We start from the raw sequence: 20,674 nt of genomic DNA, 5'->3' as shown, positions 1-20,674 counted from the left end.
CAGGGGCCTGGGTTCCTGCTGTATGACTGCCACTAATGTCATTTTCTCCAGTGAAAATTATAGCTATTTATTTATGTTCAATATCCAATATGTTGTCATCTCCAAAATAAAGTATCATTTTCAAAGTTATGCATTTGAGTTAGGACAATTTTGAATATTACAACTTTAACGGAAAACCTTTTAGCACCAAACCTCACTTGTTTTCCAATTGTTGTTTCCAGATGGATGCAAAAGATAGAACTTACCTTTTGATTCTTGAAGATAGTGCAAGCTGGATTGATGAAAACGTGTTGCAGTTCATGCATATTCCAGGAAAGGAGATAGAGGCATCAGAGCATCAGAGCCAGATTGCAAAACAAGTGGTTGATGTAAGTTTCCCATTCTTACTTACAGAAATTGAAACTTAATTTTACGTGTTCATTATTTTGCATTGATTGCAACCTTTGTTTTCAATATGATATAAAACATAATGAGAGGTCAGATAATTAAGCTGCATCTGGCTGGGTGTTCTCAATTGAATTCTCAGTGTGATCCATTATTTTATTTATTCTCTTTATCTTTGTATGCCATGTATTGAAGTTGAACTGCGGAAAATATTAAATGTGAGCCAAAAATTTGATCATTTTTGTTTAAGTTATGAAGACTGAATATATCAAAAATGTCAAGCACAGACTTCTTTCCCTTGTGTATTGCATAGATTCCACAGATTATTAAAAAATAAGATAACGGTAAAGCCTCTACCAGTCTTCAAGTTAATGTAGGCTTCTGTAAGTCAATAGTTGTGTGCAAGAAGTCAGTTGAAGCATAATGTCTTGAGGTGTCTTGACAGGATGGATTTGGAGAACATCTTTCCTCTTGTGGGCGAATATAGACTGGAATCATTGTTATAACTAAAAAAAGGGTTGCCCATTTATGAGAGGGATGAGGCACGGTTATTTTCTGAGGATTGGGGATCATTGAATTCTGTTTACCATTTAGAAGAGTTGAGGCTTAAATTTGAAGATTCGTCTCCATTTTGAAGACTTGTAACTTGTTAGTAGCCTCAGATATGCCTTGTATTCTCTTTACAGTCTTGTTGGAGGTCTTGTGGGCAAATTCCATTCCTAGTTTTCTCTCAAAATAACTTTCAGAACAAATAATGCCATTTAATGCTAACAAATGTACCTCAGGGTTGAAGTCTTTTCTGCTTCTTGATATTTTCAAATGAAAACAGAATAAGAATACCAATCATGTATTTCCTTTACATAGACATACCTTTCAGTCTGTAAGGATATTGTTACAGTCGATGCCTCTGATGCAGAATTCCAGGCACAGTTGTTGGGCTTTACTGTTGCTGTGATGAATTCAGGTAATGCATTATAATATCTTAAAAATGTATTATATAGTTTATTTAACTCATTATTTCATGTGTCTTAATTTGAGCACACTAGGTATGACTGCAGACAACTGAGGCAATGTCTGGATCGTTGAACATCTGCGTTCCTAAATCATTACCATTAGTAAGAATACACAGCAGTGACAGAAGAAAAAAGGCTGTTAATATTTCCCCTATGTATGTTTCAGTCTGACCCCTGTGTTTTCATTCAATCTGCAGCTATGGGCTATTCAAAGGAATAACAAGTTCCAGAATTGCCCAAATTACAGCAAGCCTGAGAATTGTGAGCCACATCAGAACCTCACAAAGCAGTAGGAAGAAATTAATAAAGAAAGGGGCGGCACAGTGGCGCAGCTTGTATGTGGGTTGGTAGGTTTATTGTCCTCTGGAAATTGCCCTTTGTGATAGTGGATGAGAAGGTGAGATAACATAGAACTAGTGTGAATGGGTAATTGTTGGTAGGGTGGACTTGGTGGGCAGAAGGGCTTGTTCCCTTATCTATGAACTAAAACTAACCTAAAAGTAGAATGAAAGTGGCAGGAAACATAAAAAAACAGACAATAAGAGCTGTTGTAGGCGCCTAAAAAGAAAGACTTTCTGAGAGCAAACCTGGGTTGTATCGAGACAAAGAGGATAATTTATAGTGGGGTATGGGGGGGATGGCGGCATTAGACAATCGCATTTTGTCTGTGAATAAGACTTAATAATAACCTACCAGAAACAAAGAAGTAAGCAGTTAAATAAAATACCTGAAAAGTTGACAAAACCAAGGGCCAAAGACCCGATGATCAAATTTGAGTTTTGGATGAAGGTCCGATTATCATTTCCCAAACTTCCATAGATTTGAATATTTTCCTGTGGATTGGAAGGTATAAAAAGTTGTAGGTAAAATAAATGATACGAACCAGCTGCCACTCTTGTTTCCACGATCAGCTCAAATCCTCAAAGGTCCAAGGGACTAAAGGACTCAGCCAACTGGACTCTATCCCCTTTGTCCTTTCCTTACTTCCACAAAGAAGTGTAGAAGTAAGTGTATGCCGAATTGTTCTTGGTTTCCCAATCAGACGTAAGGTAGTGAGAACTCGTGAAAATGGAATAACGTGATATTCCCCTGAGTCAACATCAACATTCATGAGGATGCTGTTTGTCTGCAACACTCCCTGATGTACAGCTGATGGACTGAAAGCAAATTGCATCTGATCCTTCTCTTCAGCATGTCATTGCTACATTGCTAGATTTGGTTAGTTGGGTAGCTGGATGAAAGGTCAGATAGTGGGATATCTAGCCTCCAGCTTACTTTGGACTTGCACATATCGATAATCATGTGCGATTTTCCAAGTTGCATTAAACATTGGTTGATATTTGGCTGAACTATTGATTGCAACTATGCATGATTTAGCCTAATGGAATCTAAACCAGAAATGGCTTGCTTTTAAACATTTATAATGAGAAGGATTAATTTTTAGTATTTGACCTATAATTTCTTGAATTTCAAAACTTCAAAATTTGAATTTTGAAAGTTGAAATCGACTGCATTATTATACTATGCATGTGACTTTTAAATTTTATTGAAAAGCCTCATGCATGCATTTGTAATTTTAGCATCAATGTAATTTTCGCAGTTGATCATGACTTCAAATATAATAATATAAGAGGTGCTATATTTCAGAATCTTGGTTGTGAATTGTTTTCTCTTTCCTACTTCTGATCCATTGTTCAGAAAAGGGAATCTTCAGTTTACCGTTAGTATTATCCATTCTGAAAGAGATTGCGGTGAACTGCCTATCTCAAGATATCTACAGTACCAGTGAAAAAACTAAAGAAGTACTTAACATTAGCCAAAAAGTATTCCACAAAATTTTGGAAATCGTGGCTCGTAGTTCAAAAAAGAATCAGGATGAAGTTCTGCAGGTATAAATTTATGTTCTTATTTTATTCTTTGCTTATTAAGTGACCTAAAATGTCGAGGTTGATTATAATTTTCAGTGAATTGTCAAATTATTTATTTGATATGTAGTTATTAATTTAAATTTTCAAGCTTCTGATATTTCCATGCAAAGCAACAATTAGGGAAACAATAGGGGAATAATAGTGAAGATAGACACAAAAAGCTGGAGTAACACAGCGGGTCAGATAGCTTCTCTGGAGAAAAGGAACAGGTGACGTTTTGGGTCCAGAGCAGTCTGAAGAAGGATCTCGACCCTGAAATTTCATCTAATCCCTTTCTCCAGAGATACCACCAGGGAGCGCCGCAGAATGACAGCCTCGCCAACAGTCTGACTTTTCGTCTCTTTTGTCATTTTTAGTGTATTTTAAAAGTTTGTGTTAATGTTCTCTATTTGTTTTATGTGGGGGAGGGGGTTGGGGGAAACTTTTTCAATCTTTTACCTTGACGGAGATGCGATTGTTTTCCGGATCGTATCTCCGGTCGCTCTGCGGCCTAACATCATGGAGATGGCGGTCTTGCTCGGGACTGACATTGAGCCCCACCGCGGGGACGTGGACTTACCATCAGAGCCGATCCCTTGCCTGGGATCGATGCTCCAACCGCGGCCTGCTGATTTTAACTTCGAGGAGCTCGCAGTCTCGGGTAGAGACCAATGTCGGGAAGCTCCAAACGACGCAGAAGGTTTGACCCATCCCGATCCGAGGTCGATCGCCCGGCACGGGGAGCTGACATCCCCTCCCGATGCAGGAACTAGATCGCCCTAATGCGGAGGGCCCAACTGCCGTCTACAGGAGCCAAGATTGTCCCATCAACGGAAGTCTCGAGGCCCCGTCCGTGGAAGAACAAAGAAGGGAAGAGATTTAACTTTTTTTTCCGCCTTCTTTCACAGCGAGGTATGTGGAGAAGTCACTGGTGGATGTTCATGTTAAAATGTATTTTGTGTGTTTTGTGGCTTTTTAATGGTATGACTATATGGCACATCAAATTCGTCGTATGTTGCAAAACATACTTGGCTAATAAAGTATGATTATGATTTTGAGATGCTGCCTGACCCGCTGAGTTACTCCAGTTTTTGTGTCTATCTTCGGTTTAAACCAGCATCTGCAGTTCCTTCCTACACAGGGGAATAATAGTCTTGCATTGATGCTGCTTTTCATGATGTTCGTCTAAAAGTAGGCCTCAATGCTCCACAAGAATGAATGTGGTGAACTAGGTTGCTTCAGTTGAACACTTTATGATGAGATAGTTGTCGTTAATAAACCAATAAAGTTTAATAGAATTTTGAAAAGACAAACTATGGAAAGTTAACAGAAAATGGACAAAGGGTATTTCAGAACAGATATATAAGTACAGTGGGAGTGTGGTGACTATTAATTAAATCAAAATTAACTTCATAAAAATCGTTAAATTAGCAATTTGTTCAGATGGGGCCAAAATGAATTGGTGCTGTACAGATGAAAAAATTATAAACAGCATGGAACAGTTAGATCAATCAAAGTCAGAGCAAAATTAAATGGGACTAATTGTGCCAGTGTATTATTAACTCTATTTTGAACCATTCAGACGTCCACTCAAATAATAGAAATGTGACTTTTTTGTGAAGGTTCTGTCTTCTATTCAGTTGGTTCTTGGAGAATTCATCAGCACTGTTGAGAACTGGCATGGTGTCCATGAAGCAATCCATCAAGAGATGCTCTCAACACTTCTGGCTGTAATGCTGGCTGAAACTGTTTATGCTATAAAAAAGGTGAGTCTGAAGAAGGGTTTCATTGTCATGGGTGACTTGCTTGTCAGGCACACCCTGTGGTTTATTTTGACAAATTGTGGCCCATTGGGCAAAATAAAGTCACAAGAATTCAGTAGAGTGATGTTGCCCCAACCTGCTCATTCTTCCACACAAACTCATTAACATCTATCATCTTAGTCCACATGAAAATCTGACAATCTTCCTGATTGTTGAGAGTTCATTTGTTTATCTTCCATACTACCATCAGCGCATCTCCTGTAACACAAGAGGATCTAACACTCGACCACTGCTATTTCACCATCACATATGCCTATCGTTTTGCCCCAAGCCCTCCCTTTGAAAAATCAGACCACCTGGTTGTGCTCTTACTTTCTGTGTGTAGGCTGTGACTGAAAAGTGTACTCCAGTGCTGAGGATTGTACAGAGCTGGTCATGAGAGGCAGAGGAATGACTTCATGCCGGCTTGGCATCGGTAGACTAGGCGGTGTTTGAGGACTCAGCAACGGACCTGACTGAATATGCCAACGACTTCATAAGGAAATGTGCAGAGGAGTGTTCCCACAAGACCATCCGAGTGTTCCCTAACCAGAAGCCTTGGATGAACTAGGAGGTCCATAACGTACTGAGGATGACATCTCAAGCATTCAAGTTTTACGTTTAGCGTTACAGGGTCACATATGACGTCTGGGACCAACCTCAATAAAGACATCAAGAAAACGAAAAGATGCTTTCGGTATAAACTGAACGATCAGACAGATAATAGGCAGCAGAGCTTGTACACCATTACTTCCTATAAAGCAATACCAGGTAGTAGCGCGTGACAACGGTGCCCCGCATCTGGGTGTGTTCATTGTTTTCTATGCTCACTTCGAAAGGGAGAAAGTTGCAGGAGAGTATTGTAATGATTGAAAGCTGCTCCAGGGCATGGCTTGTAAGGAAATTAATTGTAACACTTAAGAAATTGCAGAAATATGTGTACATGCAGTCCAGTTCATTACTCAAACCAGCCTTCTCCCATTGACTCTACCTACACTTCATGCTGCCTTGGGAAAGCAGCCAACATAATGAAGGACCACTCATGCTCTGGTCATTATCTTTTCCCTCCTTCCTGACGGGCCGAAAGTACAACTTGAAAACGCATACCACCAGATTCACCAACAGTTCCTTCCCCACTGTTATCGGACTCTTGAATGAACCTCATGCTCAGGATGCATTCCCGATCTTTCAATCTATCTTTTATTATTTTATCTGCATTTTCTCTGTGGCTGAAGCACTGTATTCTGTACAATTCTTTCTCTTTTTGCACCACTTGTACTCGTGCAAGGGTAGGATTGCACTCGTGTATGATATGACATGCCTGGCAAGCACCCTGAACAAATGTTTTACACTATCTTGGTACATGTGACGATGATAAATGGATACCATTGTGCATGTAAACCAATGTGGCTACGAGTATGCCTCTTTTCAAGTTGGGCAGTCCAATGCTGCAGCGAATAGACCTGCTGCTTCAACACTGGAGACCCAGGTTTGATCCTGTCCTCAGATACTATCTGTGTGTAGTTTGCACGTTCTCCCTGTGACCATGTGGGTTTTCACCGGGAGTTTGAGTTTCCTCCCATGTCCCAAAGACATACGGGTTTGTTGGTTAATTGGTCTTGTAAAACTGTTTCAAATGTGTAGGGAATGGATGGGAAAGTGAGATAACACGGAACTAATATAAAACAGGTGATCGATGGTCAGTGTAGATTTGGTGTGCCGAAAGACCTGTTTCATAGCTGTATATCGAAACTAAGTTCTTGCCTAATTTCCACTGTAAAGCAGTATTTGTATAAATTAAAACCACCACTTCCTATCCCTTACTGCCAGAAAAATATGTTGGAAATTGTAATCTATTTATAAATGTACTGTTGCAATTGCAGATGAGTACAATCTCTTTGAGTGGTGTTACCTAGATTGTGTTGTGTTGAGTAAATGGAACAATGAATTATCATGAGTCACCAAACCTCTTGGCCCATTGTTTTTTGTTTTGTTTTTTACCATTTTTGAGAATGTGCTCCTAACTTTCATCATAAACGAGGGAACCTGGTCTAGCTGTGACATACCATCTTTCTTGAATATGGTCACTTCTGCAGCTTCTCTGAAGTTCCTGGAGAATTATCCTCTTCCCAGATGTAGACTGCAAAGTGCGTATTTGTGACTAATGTTCTTCACCCCGATTAAAACAAATATATAAAGCTTCAGTGGGAATATGGTCATCTTCCAAGGTTTTGTTATTTTCATTTTAGTTGGGATATTAGCTTCCGTGTCTAACCTTCAGCAAATGTGTAGAGGACTGTGTACCAAAGAAGATTATATTTATGCCCTCATCTGGAAACTGGATGACCTGCAAGGTTCACTCCCAGGTGAAGTCCAAAGTCTGCGGTGTTCAAGTCAAATGATCCCCAGCAGTTCAAGAAATCTATGACCTCCACAGAGCCATTAAGATGTCAAGAGAGAATTCCAGACCAAGCTGGAGACCCGAGTCTTGCAAACTATAAGAGCAATAAAACAAAATCAGGCAATATTGCAGGCAACAATGATCTCAAGGCATTCTACACTTTGAATGGAAGGCCAATGGAGGGATGTCAATCACCCATCAGTCTCAGGTGCTCCTGTACCATTGATTACTGTGGCAGACGTGAGTTTGGCCTTCCTGAGAGCGAATCCGTGGAAAGCAACTGGCCTGGAGGGAACCCCAGTCGTGGGCTCAGGATCTGTGCGGACCAACTGGCAGAGGTATTCGTGGATATCTTCGATCCCTCACTTCTCCCATTTTAGGGTTCCCATCTGATGTAAGAAGACCACTATTATCCTGGTGCCTTAGAAACGTACGGTAACATGCCTTAGTGATTACCATCTAGTGGCTCTAACGTACTTTGATGGACCGGTGATGTGCACATTAACATCAGCCTCCCAGCCAGCCTTGAACCACTGCAGTTTGCTTACCATCACAACAGGTCCACAGCAGACCGAGCCCGAAACTCATCTCTGGAACACATAGACAAGAACTCCAATGTTAAACTACTAACTTCCTGCGGCAGCTGAGGAAGCACTATCTGCCACAGACAATGATGGTCCAATTCTACACGGCCATCGTAGAGTCTGTTCTCACCTTCTCCATCATGGTTTGGTTTGGCTCAGCCACCAAGCACAACGTCCAGAGGCTGCAGCGAATCGTCCGATCAGCAGAAAAGATTATTGGCTGCAACCTTCACTCCATTGATGAACTGTACACTGCAAGGGCCAGTAAGCGAGCGGGCAAGATCATCTCTGAACCCTCTCACCCTGGCCACAAACTCTTTGAATCACTTCCCTCTGGAAGGCGACTCCGGACTATCAAAGCTGCCACAGCCAGACATAAAAACAGTTTTTATCCACGAGTAGTTGCCCTACTCAACAGCCAAAAATCTGTAGTCTCCCTTTGATCTGGTATTTTGTTGGTTCACATGCTTGATCAATGGTGTTTTATCATTGATGTTTTATTATTATTAATGTTTAGTGTTTTCTGAGTCATTCGTAACTGTCACTGTATGTCATGTTGTTACTTGTGGGCGGAGCACCAAGGCAAATTCCTTGTATGTGAATACTTGGCCAATAAACTTACTTACTTAACTATCAAAAATAGCTCTTCTTCAATACCATAATCCCATCCAAACTAATTTACAAATTCCTGGACCGAGCAATCAGCAACCCCCCCCCCCCCTCCCCGCCACTGGTTCTTTGACTTTTTGACCCACAAACCTTGAGAGGAACAGCTTGTTCCCCTCTGCTATCGGGCTTTTGAATGAACCTTCCGTAAGCTAGGGTACAGTCCCAATTCTCCTACCTACCTCATTGTGTAATTGGACTTTTTGGCAGTATTTCACTACACAAGAAGTGGCTGCCTCGCCAACAGTCTGTCTGTCCTTTTTGTTATTTTTAGTATGTGTTAAAAAGTATATTTTAGTGTTCCTTGGTTTCTTTTATGTGGGGGGGGGTGGTGGGTTTGGCGGAAACTTTTCATTCAATCTCTTATCTCGACGGTGATGTGATTTATTTTTTTCCCCCGTATCGTATCTCCATCCCTACTGTGGCCTACCATCGTGGAGTTGGCGGCCTTTCCTGGAGACCGACAGGCGCTCCAAGCAGTGGGAGTCTGCGGGACTTTAACATCGTGGAGCTTGCGGTCCCTTTGTTGGGGATCGAAGCTCCAACCGCGGGGCCTGTGGACCTTAACAGCGTGAAGCCTGCGGTCTCTGATAAGAAGAGGCCAACTGGGGAGCTCCATGCCACGGACAGAGTTTCAACCGCCCCGACGCTGGAGTTTCGATCACCCTGACGGAGGCTTCGATCGTCTGCCTACGGATGGTTTGACTGCCCCGACTGCGGGCGAACAAAGAGGAAGAAGATTGAACTTGATTGCCTTCCATCACAGTGAGGAATGTGGAATCCACTGTGATGGATGTTTATGTTAACTTTTACATGGTTGTGTGTCTTGTTACTTTTCACTTAGTATGGCTGTATGGTAACTCAAATTTCACTGTACCTTAACTGGTACATGTGACAATAAACTGGCCTTGAAACCTTGAACTGATTCTGCAATCTATCTTCGCTCTACCTGTCGCACTTGAATTTTGCTTGATTGTATTTATGTACAGTAATAACTGAGATGATTGGATAGCAAAGCTTTTCACCGTACATGTGACAATAGTAACCCTAAATCTTTTTTGATTACTTTTTGGTCAGGAATTGCAGTACTTAGGACTGAATGGACCATGTGAAATGGAGTTGAGGGTGCTAGTTGTCATAGTTTAGTGGTCTTTTTTTCAGCAGATGCTGACTTTCTCTTCTCGATTAGTTCATTTATGTTCTTGGATTTCAATGGACTGGTGTGTTTAAGCCTGACAGTGCTGAAGAATCGCAACTATTACTGAGTTGCTGAGCCTCTTATGAGTATTTCCTGCATCACTTCTTTGGAACATGGCTCTTCTACTGGATCTCTGCCACAGGAAGTTAGTAGAACAGTTTATTTTATCTCGAAAAATGGTGGAGTTTCTGTGGATAATTAGCTTCTTGATTCTTCTGGTCATTCTCATCAAATCTTTCTTGGCATAGAAGCCAAAGCTCTCTTTGTTGCTGTTGGTTTATGGTGGACTTCAAGTATTGAAAACCTTGAGTATATGCATCAGGAATGTAAGTAGTGGAAGGAGCACAGAATACCCAGGCACACCCCATCGTGCATCTCAGCCTTATCAGTGAAAGAGTATGATTTCCACATTGGCCTCCTCAGTCAAATTGGAAGCAATCTATACTTTTTTGGGGAGGATTACCTAAGGCAACATAATGTTATACAAGATCTAACTACAGGTGACCCCTGCATTATGGAGTGAGCGGAGGATGCTTGCAATCCTCAAAAACAGTCGTATCACGATTTTCCATAACACAAGGTTACATCATCTGCGCATATGCCAACAAAAAATATTTACTTTTTTTCTCCCACAAATTCCCTGAGAGCACATTTTATTTCCTTAAAGTTTTGGGTATTGATTTGTGAATTCTGCAAGGGCAAATTTCCATGATCTGTTTCGCTGTAATGTGGGTATTGCCTGTAAGTTTTCAATGTATGCAAAAAGACATCGGTCGCGTTTGAATAAAATGTATTTCTATGCTGGTTTTAGTTATAAAAATCATAGTGGCAATTGGATCTGTTTGTAGTAATATATCCTATCCTATGTAATTCTGTATCTTTATTGTTTAAAATATGTAGAATTTTTTTTAATGGTTTGAGAATTGTGCATAGACATTTCTTCTGTCTTGATCAGTGAGAATTGATCAATTAGGTGTAATAGTTTAATTTTCTTTGAAAGCAAAATGATCTCCCCAAGTTACCAAAAATATGTCATTTTGGATAAAACATAAAATGCTGGAGGAATTCTGCCAGTTAGGCAGCTTCTGTGGAAGGAATGAACAGACGACATTTCAGAAGGGGATCCTCTTAAGACTGATTTTGTCTGAATCAGGATCCTAACCCAAAACATTGACTGTCCATTCCCTCCACAGATGCTGCCTTAAAGGCCTGTCCCACTATCATTACCTAATTCACGACCTTTTTTACTCATGGACATTTTTCATCAGGCTAGAAAAACCTCCCGACCTACTTGATGTCACGAGTACCTACGACTAGCATCACGGCCTGCTACGACCTACCTAAGACCTCCTACAACCTCGTGACGACCATGCTGCAAGTATGAGTCAAGGGCAAACTCGACAGAGGTCGCCAATTAGGTCGTGAAAGTGGGACAGGGGCTTCACTGCTGAGTTCCTCCTGCATTTTGTGTTTTGCTTAAGATACCAGCATCTGCTGTTTCTTTAGCTCTCAGTTATTTTCAATGTTTAGTTATAGATGCCATGAACATGGTTACTTAGAGGTTACTATGAAATTAGAAGACTACTTCTTGCATCTGATTCTTCAACATCTGTTTTCAAATTCAGAACTCGGACGCGGATGATATTTCTCCACCAGAAGCCGCTGCTGAACTGCCAGTAATTTCAAGCTACTTGCTGTCTATTGTAATGAAATACCCTCGTGTAATAAGGTAAGCGTAAACTAATAAATGATGTGACTAGTGAATGGATAGTTATTGTTTGCCTCTTGGTAACATTACTGTTTTTCTTTTTGTTTGAACACGATTGAATTGCACCAATGAAAGAAGAATGCCATTAACCCTAACCTGTTGTTTCGAACGATGGTAGCATGCCTACATCACCATGAATGTAATTGTTTGACTAGATGTGGGTTAACATCCTGAGTGCATGGATCCAATTAATATTGTACTCTGCCGCTTAAAGCTGACCCCCACCTCTTAACAACGGTACTTTGTAGTTGATTACTGACAATGATGTAGGAATTGAATCTGATCTATGAAATATTAAAAGATGGCACACTATTGAGAGAATGGACTTCAAGATCTCACATTACACTAATACTCAGGGAGGAGCAAGGAGAGTAGTCCTGCATTGAGCAAGTCCCTTCAGCTGCACACTTGAAAGACAGCGAGAATGGGTATTTGCAGTTGTGGAAAGTCAGGAGGCAAGGCTTGGGTATGGTTAAGTAGATTAGATCACTGACTGCATTTCAATTCATCATTACCTAACCTCTTGTCTCGCACACTGCTCAATTTACCACTCACTGGTCAAGCAGAATCAATCTGGGCTGTTAACGTTTATATTTTTCCTTCTTCATCTCTGTGGCACACTAAAAGCTTCACACTCAGAAATTCAACCATGATAGCCATACCATCCAAATAGATGACACAACACTAACTTGTACATTTCCCTTTGCAGGGCTCGATGGCATGTGGCCAGGAGCAATGAGGGCTAACAGAAGGGAAGGTGCACCTGCATGCCCTAACATCAATGGGTGCCTAACAACAGTGCAGACTATTAGGCACACATTACAAGTGGAAAGGTTGACATTCTAAGAACAGTTTCTTCTTGCATCCCACTTGCCCCCTCAACATGAACATAGTATTCAGATTTTCGAGCTGATATTGATGCCAGATTTCTTATACTCTATTTTCTTTTCCATTCGTCTGTTTATTACAGCCTGAAGATCTGTATCTTTTCTTTCAAGATACTCTAGACCTGTAAACTGGCCTGGCTGAGAAATTACGTGCAGCTAAGATAAAGATGTTCTATTATTTAATTTTACAGCCAGTGGAATAAATCATCGCTCTGCACTCCTACCACATCTTGTTGTGAATGGTGGTAGACAATTAAACAGTTAGTGAGGTTATCCACTTTGGTGGCAAAAACAGGAAAGTAGACTATTATCTGAATGGTGTCCGATTAGGAAAGGGGGAGATGCAACGAGACCTGGGTGTCATGGTACACCAGTCATTAAAAGTAGGCATGCAGGTGCAGCAGGCAGTGAAAAAGGCGAATGATATGTTAGCATTCATAGCAAAAGGATTTGAGTATAGGAGCAGGGAGGTTCTACTGCAGTTGTACAGGGTCTTGGTGAGACCACACCTGGAGTATTGCGTACAGTTTTGGTCTCCTAATCTGTGGAAGGACATTCTTGCCATAGAGGGAGTACAGAGAAGGTTCACCAGACTGATTCCTGGGATGTCAGGACTTTCATATGAAGAAAGACTGGATAGACTCGGTTTGTACTCGCTAGAATTTAGAAGATTGAGGGGGGATCTTATAGAAACTTACAAAATTCTTAAGGGGTTGGACAGGCTAGATGCAGGAAGATTGTTCCCTATGTTGGGGAAGTCCAGAACAAGGGGTCACAGTTTAAGGAGAAGGGAAATCTTTTAGGACCGAGATGAGGAAAACATTTTTCACACAGAGAGTGGTGAATCTCTGGAATTCTCTGCCACAGAAGGTAGTTGAGGCCAGTTCATTGGCTATATTTAAGAGGGAGTTAGATGTGGCCCTTGTGGCTAAAGTGATCAGGGGGTATGGAGAGAAGGCAGGTACAGGATACTGAGTTGGATGATCAGCCATGATCATATTGAATGGCGGTGCAGGCTCGAAGGGCCGAATGGCCTACTCCTGCACCTATTTTCTATGTTTCTATGTAGGAGGCTTCAGGAACATCCATTCCCCTTCTCAATGAAAGTAAAACCCAACATATGTGCTAATCACACGACAGAAACATTTGCAGATTTGTTCAGCCAGAATGGTTGAGTGGGTGATTAAATCTGTATTCCTTCCTCCTGCGATCCTTGCCATCACAGAAGCCAATCTTAAGACAATTCTATTCACTCCTTTTAAAATCAATCACCATAGGGAGCAGGAGCAGCTATTTTTCCATGCAACAGTAGTGCTGAACCCTGCACTCTAGAACTAGCTGTGATTCTAGCCAAACAGTTCCCGTATAGTTACAACAATGACAACACAACAATGTGCAAAAATGTCCAGGGTATATTCTGTTCATAAAATGCAGAACAAATCCAATCTGTCTAATTTCTGCTTATTGGTATACCTTTAATCTTCAGCAAAGTGAACGGGGGTGTCCTGGGATGGTATTATTTGGTGGAACCTATTTTCCAGTAATGTGTTTGCCCATGCCCGCATTGGGTTTCACCAGGACCACGTTCCACATCTCATCACAACCGTGGGTGGAACGTGGATTGGTGTGTTAAAATTCCAGGGGCAAGGTGATAATGACTGCCATTAACATCAAGGCAGCATTTGTGGCAATGAAGACCTGGTAATACCAAAATCATCAAGGGCAAAATACTCAATGGTTGCATTTGTATCTTGCACAAATGAAGATGGTTGTGGTTCTTGAGGACATTTTGCAGTAGTTCCACAGGACAGTATATTGGACTCAACCCCCTTCAGTTGCTTCCTCAATGACCTGTCATAAGGTCAGAAGCAGGAGTGTTCAATGCCATCGGCAATCCCTCAGCAATGTTGCAGTCCCTGTCTTCATTCAGCTAGGCCTGGACAACATTCAAATGTGGGTCAATAAAAGGTCACGTGTCAGGCAGTGACCTCTAACAACGGACAGTTTAATCACCTATTCTCTTTTAATAGTATTACTATAACTGAGACCTGTTTCAGCATCAACCTTGGGATCAGTATTCACTTGAAGCATAATTAGATCGGCCACATTAATATGCTCTTGTACCTAATGTATTTGAGGCTGGATATTCTGTGGCAATTTACGCACTCTGATTTCCCCCATCAGAGCATTTCCATCATCTTTATCTCTGAATGACAGGCAATATGACTTCTCTCCTGACTCCTCTACTGCAGTTTATTCTCTCACACATGACATTTTGATTCTTTTTGTGATAAATCTTCCCAAAGAGAGAATCTACCGTTGCAAATGAATCTTCCAGCATATCTTTGAGCTGTTAAAGGAAACGAGGGCTCTGAGGAAACCTATGTGGTCACCAATAGAACATACAAACTCTGCATGGCCAATAACTCGGATAAAATCAAACCCAAATCTCAGGAGTTGCGAAGGAACAGCATTATAGGATATCTTCAACCTCTTGCTTCTGCGGTCTGAGGTTTCCATCTGCTTCAAAAGGACATAAATTATGTTGGTGTCCAAGAATTGCATGGTGACCTGGCTTAATTATTACCAACTGGGAGCACTTAAATCCACTGTAATGATGCACTTAGGTTGGTTATAGCATAAATCAGGTACTGCCTCAGAAATGACCTAGAATGGTAATTTGGGTTTCACTGTACCTTAATTGGTACACGTGACAATAAACTGACCTTTGAACAACTTCAATTTGCCTATTAGCACACTAGATCAACAGCAGATGTCATCTCACTGACTTTCTATTCTGCTCTGCGCCATCTGGATAACAAGAATACATGTCAAGCTGCTCTTTGTTGACTACAGCTTGGCATTCAACACAATCATCCCGTCCGACTCATCACCAAGCTTCAAGCTGGGTCTCTGTATCACATTTTGCATCGGGATCCTTGACTTCCTTTGACATTGGCTAACCTCGATCTGTGCGGACATCTCACGGACCATCAACACGGGTGTCTCTCAAGACTGTGCCCTTAGCCTACTGTTCGTGTCTCTTTACACTCAGGAGTGTGGCTAAGTACAGCTCCAATGCCATCAACAAATTCACCCAACAAACACCACTGTTTTTGGCCGTTTCTGAAGTGGTAATGAGTTGGTGCATAGGACCACATCAACGACGACCAACAAAACTAAAGAACTAATTGTTCACTTCAGAAAGGGGAAGTAGAGAGGCCACGTGCCAGTTTTCATTGGTGGGTCGAGGGTGGAAAGAGTTGACAACGTCAAATTCTTGGGAATTGACATCTCGGATGACATGTCCCGGACACGTAGATATAAACAGGAAGAAAGCTCGTCAGTATGCCTACTGCCTTAGAAATTTAAAGATTTGGCATGTTACCAAATAACATGAGCAAACTCGTACGGATGCACTGTAAAATGTATCCTGATTGGAGTTTCAATTATTTGGGCATGCCCTCTTCTCGCTGCTAACATCATACAGGACCTACATCACCAGCTTCATGAATAATACTACTACAACCATCAAAGTACATTTCTCTCCACAGATGCTGCCTGACCCACTGAGTTCTTCCAGCAATATGTTTTTTAACTTGTGATTCCAGCATCTGCAGTAAAATGTTTTTTTTGTCATTGAAATGGTGTCTGTTTTTAAACATAGTTTCAACGCGGCACTGCTGACCTTAACTATTTCCCGTGTCTTTAGGTCGTTTTTAAATGAGTTAGTAGAATGCATAAATTCTGAAGTCGTACAAGGAATGGTGGGATTGGTAGCTGCTCTTCACTTCCTTCTCGCACTTAATAGAGGTGAGTTTTGGATATTGATGAGGGCAACATGAACAAATATTGACTAAATTTTAATCTAGTGGTGTCGGGGGTTATGGGGAGAAGGCAGGAGAATGGGGTTAGGAGGGAGAGATAGAGCAGCCATGATTGAATAGCGGAGCAGACTTGATGGGCTGAATTAATTCATAGGATAGAATTAGACTTTAAAACTGTTCAAATTACCTTTTCAGTTAAGACTTGGCATAACTATCCTCCCTTTTTCATCATTGGTATTGTTATTAAAGAAAGTGCCACAAAAAATTACAGCAAATGTACATTGGTAATGGGCCATTTGGACTATCTATTGAGAAAAACATCAATTTAATAAAAGTGGTCACTTTACTTGTTGAGTGTGCATCATTAAGTGCCTTGATTCATATGACTATTAGACGATAAGAAATATTGAACGGGTGTCAAATAGTATAAGGGTTGGCCGGATGGTGAAGTGGATAATACTGATCTCAGATTCTGGGATCAATGTGCCATCTTGATCTTGGGTGCATTCTGTGATGTGCTTGTATGTTCTCTCCGGGACAGCATAGATTTTCTCTGGGTGCTCCAGTTTGTTTCGACATCCTAAAGATATTGCCGGTAGGCTAATTTGCTACTGCGAACTAACCCTTAGTATAGAAGATTGGCAAGAAGAATCAAATTGAAGCTGATGAGCATGTGTTGGCAAGAATAAGTTTCAGGTGTACAAGGGAAATAAGTGGAGTGGCACTAATGCATTGCTCGCCTGGGAGCCAGCATGGACCCAGTAGGCCAAATGACTACATCAAAGTTCATAGGTAGACAAAAATGCTGGAGTAACTCAGCGACTGAGGCAGCATCTAGGGAACGAAGGAATAGGCGACGTTTTAGGTCGAGACCCATCTTCAGACTGACTGCTGCCTCACCCGCTGAGTTACTTCAGCATTTATGTCTACCTTTGATTTTTCCAGCATCCGTAGTTCTTTCTTAAACATCAAAGTTCATAGTAGGTATATATGGACTTTAGTAAGGCTTCTGACAAACATCCCCCACGATAGGCTGGTTCAGAAGGTTAAGGCACAATAGATCCAAAGCATGCTGGCTCTTTATTTGTCTGGAATATTCTGGGCCCACTCCCATATTTCTATAATCTATTGTCATTACCTTAAAAGCAAAACAGCTCATGAGAAGCCTCCAAGTGTGATAATTGAAAACAAACTTTTTGAAGTGGTAAAAGTGCCAATAATTTATATGTAATATCTTTGGCTTTCCTTATCAATATTGATCCCCTTCACATCCAATGGCGCATAATATTTTACCTGAAATGTCACCTTTATGAAGTTGTTTATTACTGAATTGATGTTATAAAGCAAAATCGGAGAGCAGGGTAGCCCATTTGCCGCTTTCGGTTCTAAAATCCAACTTAACTGTGCAGGTAAAGTGAATGTGAAAAGAGATGCAATCAAAGGCACAGCGACAGTCATTCACAGGAAGCTTCAGCTTTTCAGTGGACTTGTATCAGAGTTGAGCGACATTGACAGGTATGTTTAATAACGTGGAAAATAATTTTACGTATTTTAAACCATGTCTTTATTGAAAAGCTGGCAACTGCATTTGCAGAGGAAATGGAACTTGGATATCAATTAAATGTAAATGTCAAATAATAACCTGCTGGCTGCATTTTGGATACCGGATTTCTCTCTATGTAACAAATAATGCCATCAAAATCTGGATCTATGGATCATGATGGAAATGGTTCTAATCCCCCTCTGTCTCACAGTACAACCAGTTTATTACAATGCATATTTGCTGCTACTGTCTTCCAGTTTTACTAGTAATACTAATCCGTGTGATAAATTATCCATACCATTTTAAAGTTTTGAATACGTTGTTAAACTGACTTCCATTGGTATGCAATTACATGAACTTAGTCACAAGGCTGTACCGTTGAGGCATCATTCAGCAGCCTGAAGAAATTCAATGCCAAAAGCATGAAAAAGACATTTTAAGACAGTTATGTTGTCTAACCTATAACAAATGTATGCCCCTTAAAAAATGTATATATCTTGTGTGCTAGCTGAACCTGGCATGCCTATCTATTTGTTGACCATAGCAGGTTTATTAATTTGCATTATAGGTTTATTATTATCACATGTACCCTGAGACTATGAAAACTCTTGCCTGTTTGTTATCCAGTCAAATCATACTATATGAGTACAATAGAGCCATACACAAGTACAACAGTTAGTGCAAAGAGAAAAACCCCAGAGTGCAGAACATAGTATTGCAGCATTACAGTTACAGAAAAAGGGCTGCAATGAGGTACGTTAGAAGATCAGGACAACATCCTTGGCTTATAAAAAGGACTGTTCAGTAGTCTGATAACAGCAGGGAAGAAGCAGTTCCTAAATTTGCATGTGCGTGCAAATGGCTTACTTTTGCTCCTTTGACTGATGGACATGCACGATTCTGACAGAAAAGTTGAAACAAGGTAAAAGATAAGGTAAATGGTAGTAATCATTGAATGACTCAAAAGGCCACATGGCCTGCTCCCCATTAATTTGTATTTTTCTATTGTGTTTGCTAAACTAAAATAGATTAGGTAGTCATGATAGCATGTTGGTGCCATTGCTAAATATAATTTAGCTGAAATGCACTAAAAAGTATGTTGATGGATTTTCCTCTATTGCAGGACCTTGTACTTGTCTTCAAAGAAACATCTGGATGATCTCTTACAGCTGTGAAATATTGTGAGTGTACCTTCCCTATCAGCAGAGAGGAAAATTGATGTATTCAAGCAGCACAATATTTTTCTCCCTATTTTGCAAGATGTAAAGTTGGTCTGATGTAATTGGAAATTGCATTTGTCATATGTAAATATCTGCCAATTAGAATGAATCAGGAACTGAGATATGAACGGACATGCTGCATTTTTTTGTCTGGGGGGAAGAAAAGCTTTTTTTCTTGGAGTTAAAAGTAATGAAATGTTCTCCTTTGATTTTGGACTGCAGTGTCCGCCAGGAGATGTCACTGAAACAGACACAATATTTTAAAGAGAACATCATATAGTAATTATATATTATGCAAAACATGATATTATGTAAAACTTGTAACAATTAATTTGCTGTAAACCCTGTAATTTGTAAATAAATTGAAATCATATATATATGTACATCTTTGCATGTGTCTTCCTTGTGTCTCTCACCCTGATCCCTCAGTTATCAGCCTTGCTCCTTTTTCTGTTCCTTGCCTCCCAATTTTCCAAACTAAAAACACAAATATTGAATACACTAAGCTTTGAAATAAGGTGTTAAAGCAAGATAAAAGGTGTTAAGGCGGGATAGGGAAGGAAGATGGATAGGTAAAATTGTGGTATTGTTTACTGAGAACACTGCAGTGCCTATAATGGACAAAGACAATAGAGATGTTACTACACAACTGGGACTATTTTATAGCCACTTGCACCCCGTCCAACCTCATCTCACTTGCACCTCCTCCAACCTCATATACTGTATTAGTTCAGGATGTGGACTCTTATACATCGGCGAGACCAAACGCAGACTGGGCGATCGTTTCACGGAACACCTTCGCTCAGCCCGCCTGAACCTACCTGATCTCCCGGTTGCTGGATACTCCAATTCTCCTTCCCATTCCTACAGACCTCCTTCTGTCCTAGGTCTCCTCCATTGTCAGAGTGAGGCTAAATGCAAATTGGAGGAATAGCATCTCATATTTTGCTTGGGCAGCTTACAGCCCAATGGTATGAATATTGATTTCTCTCACTTCAGGTAGCCCCGGCATTCCCTCTCTCTCTATCCCTCCCCCACCCAAGTCGCACTAGCTTCTCACCAGGGGCTGAGTTTAACTAGTTACTAGTTTAACTAGTTTTACTGGGGGCTGAGTTTTACTAGTTTAACCACCAGGGTCGCCGGGGAGATGGCCAGCCCTGCTGGCAGTCTGTTCGTTTTTTTCATCCTTTGTTATTTGTAGTGTTTGTTAAAAGTTTGATTTAATGTACTTCGGTTTGTTTTAGGGGGGCGGGATCGGGGGAAACTTTTTTTCAAGCTCTTACCTTCCCGGAGATGTGATCATTTTTCGGATCACATTCTCCGGGCTCTGCAGCCTACCATCACTGGAGCTGGAGGCCTCCTCGGACTGTCGTGAGCTCCACCGCAGGGCGCGGACTTAACATCGGAGCGGATCCCTTGCCTGGGATCGCTCCCACCGCGGCCTGCGGACTTACCATCAAGGGGTCGCATTCTC

At 41.0% G+C, this 20,674-nt stretch overlaps 1 protein-coding gene across 1 annotated transcript in view; it reads left to right on the top strand.

Moving 5' to 3' along the window:
• ncapg2 (non-SMC condensin II complex subunit G2) overlaps positions 1–19,583 on the top strand; it is a 75,278-nt gene extending 55,695 nt beyond the window's left edge. The window contains exons 21-28 of the mRNA XM_033044556.1: positions 222–368; positions 1,249–1,348; positions 3,096–3,286; positions 4,927–5,070; positions 11,581–11,684; positions 16,323–16,423; positions 17,847–17,952; positions 19,104–19,583. Coding sequence (XP_032900447.1) covers positions 222–368; positions 1,249–1,348; positions 3,096–3,286; positions 4,927–5,070; positions 11,581–11,684; positions 16,323–16,423; positions 17,847–17,952; positions 19,104–19,155 — 945 coding nt within the window. The 3' untranslated portion in view covers positions 19,156–19,583. The remainder of the gene's footprint in view (positions 1–221; positions 369–1,248; positions 1,349–3,095; positions 3,287–4,926; positions 5,071–11,580; positions 11,685–16,322; positions 16,424–17,846; positions 17,953–19,103) is intronic.
• The last annotated feature ends 1,091 nt before the right edge of the window (positions 19,584–20,674 follow it).

This window comes from Amblyraja radiata, chromosome 2, assembly GCF_010909765.2.
Source record: "Amblyraja radiata isolate CabotCenter1 chromosome 2, sAmbRad1.1.pri, whole genome shotgun sequence".
NCBI lineage: Eukaryota > Metazoa > Chordata > Chondrichthyes > Rajiformes > Rajidae > Amblyraja > Amblyraja radiata.
This window is presented reverse-complemented; position numbering and strand designations above follow the sequence as displayed.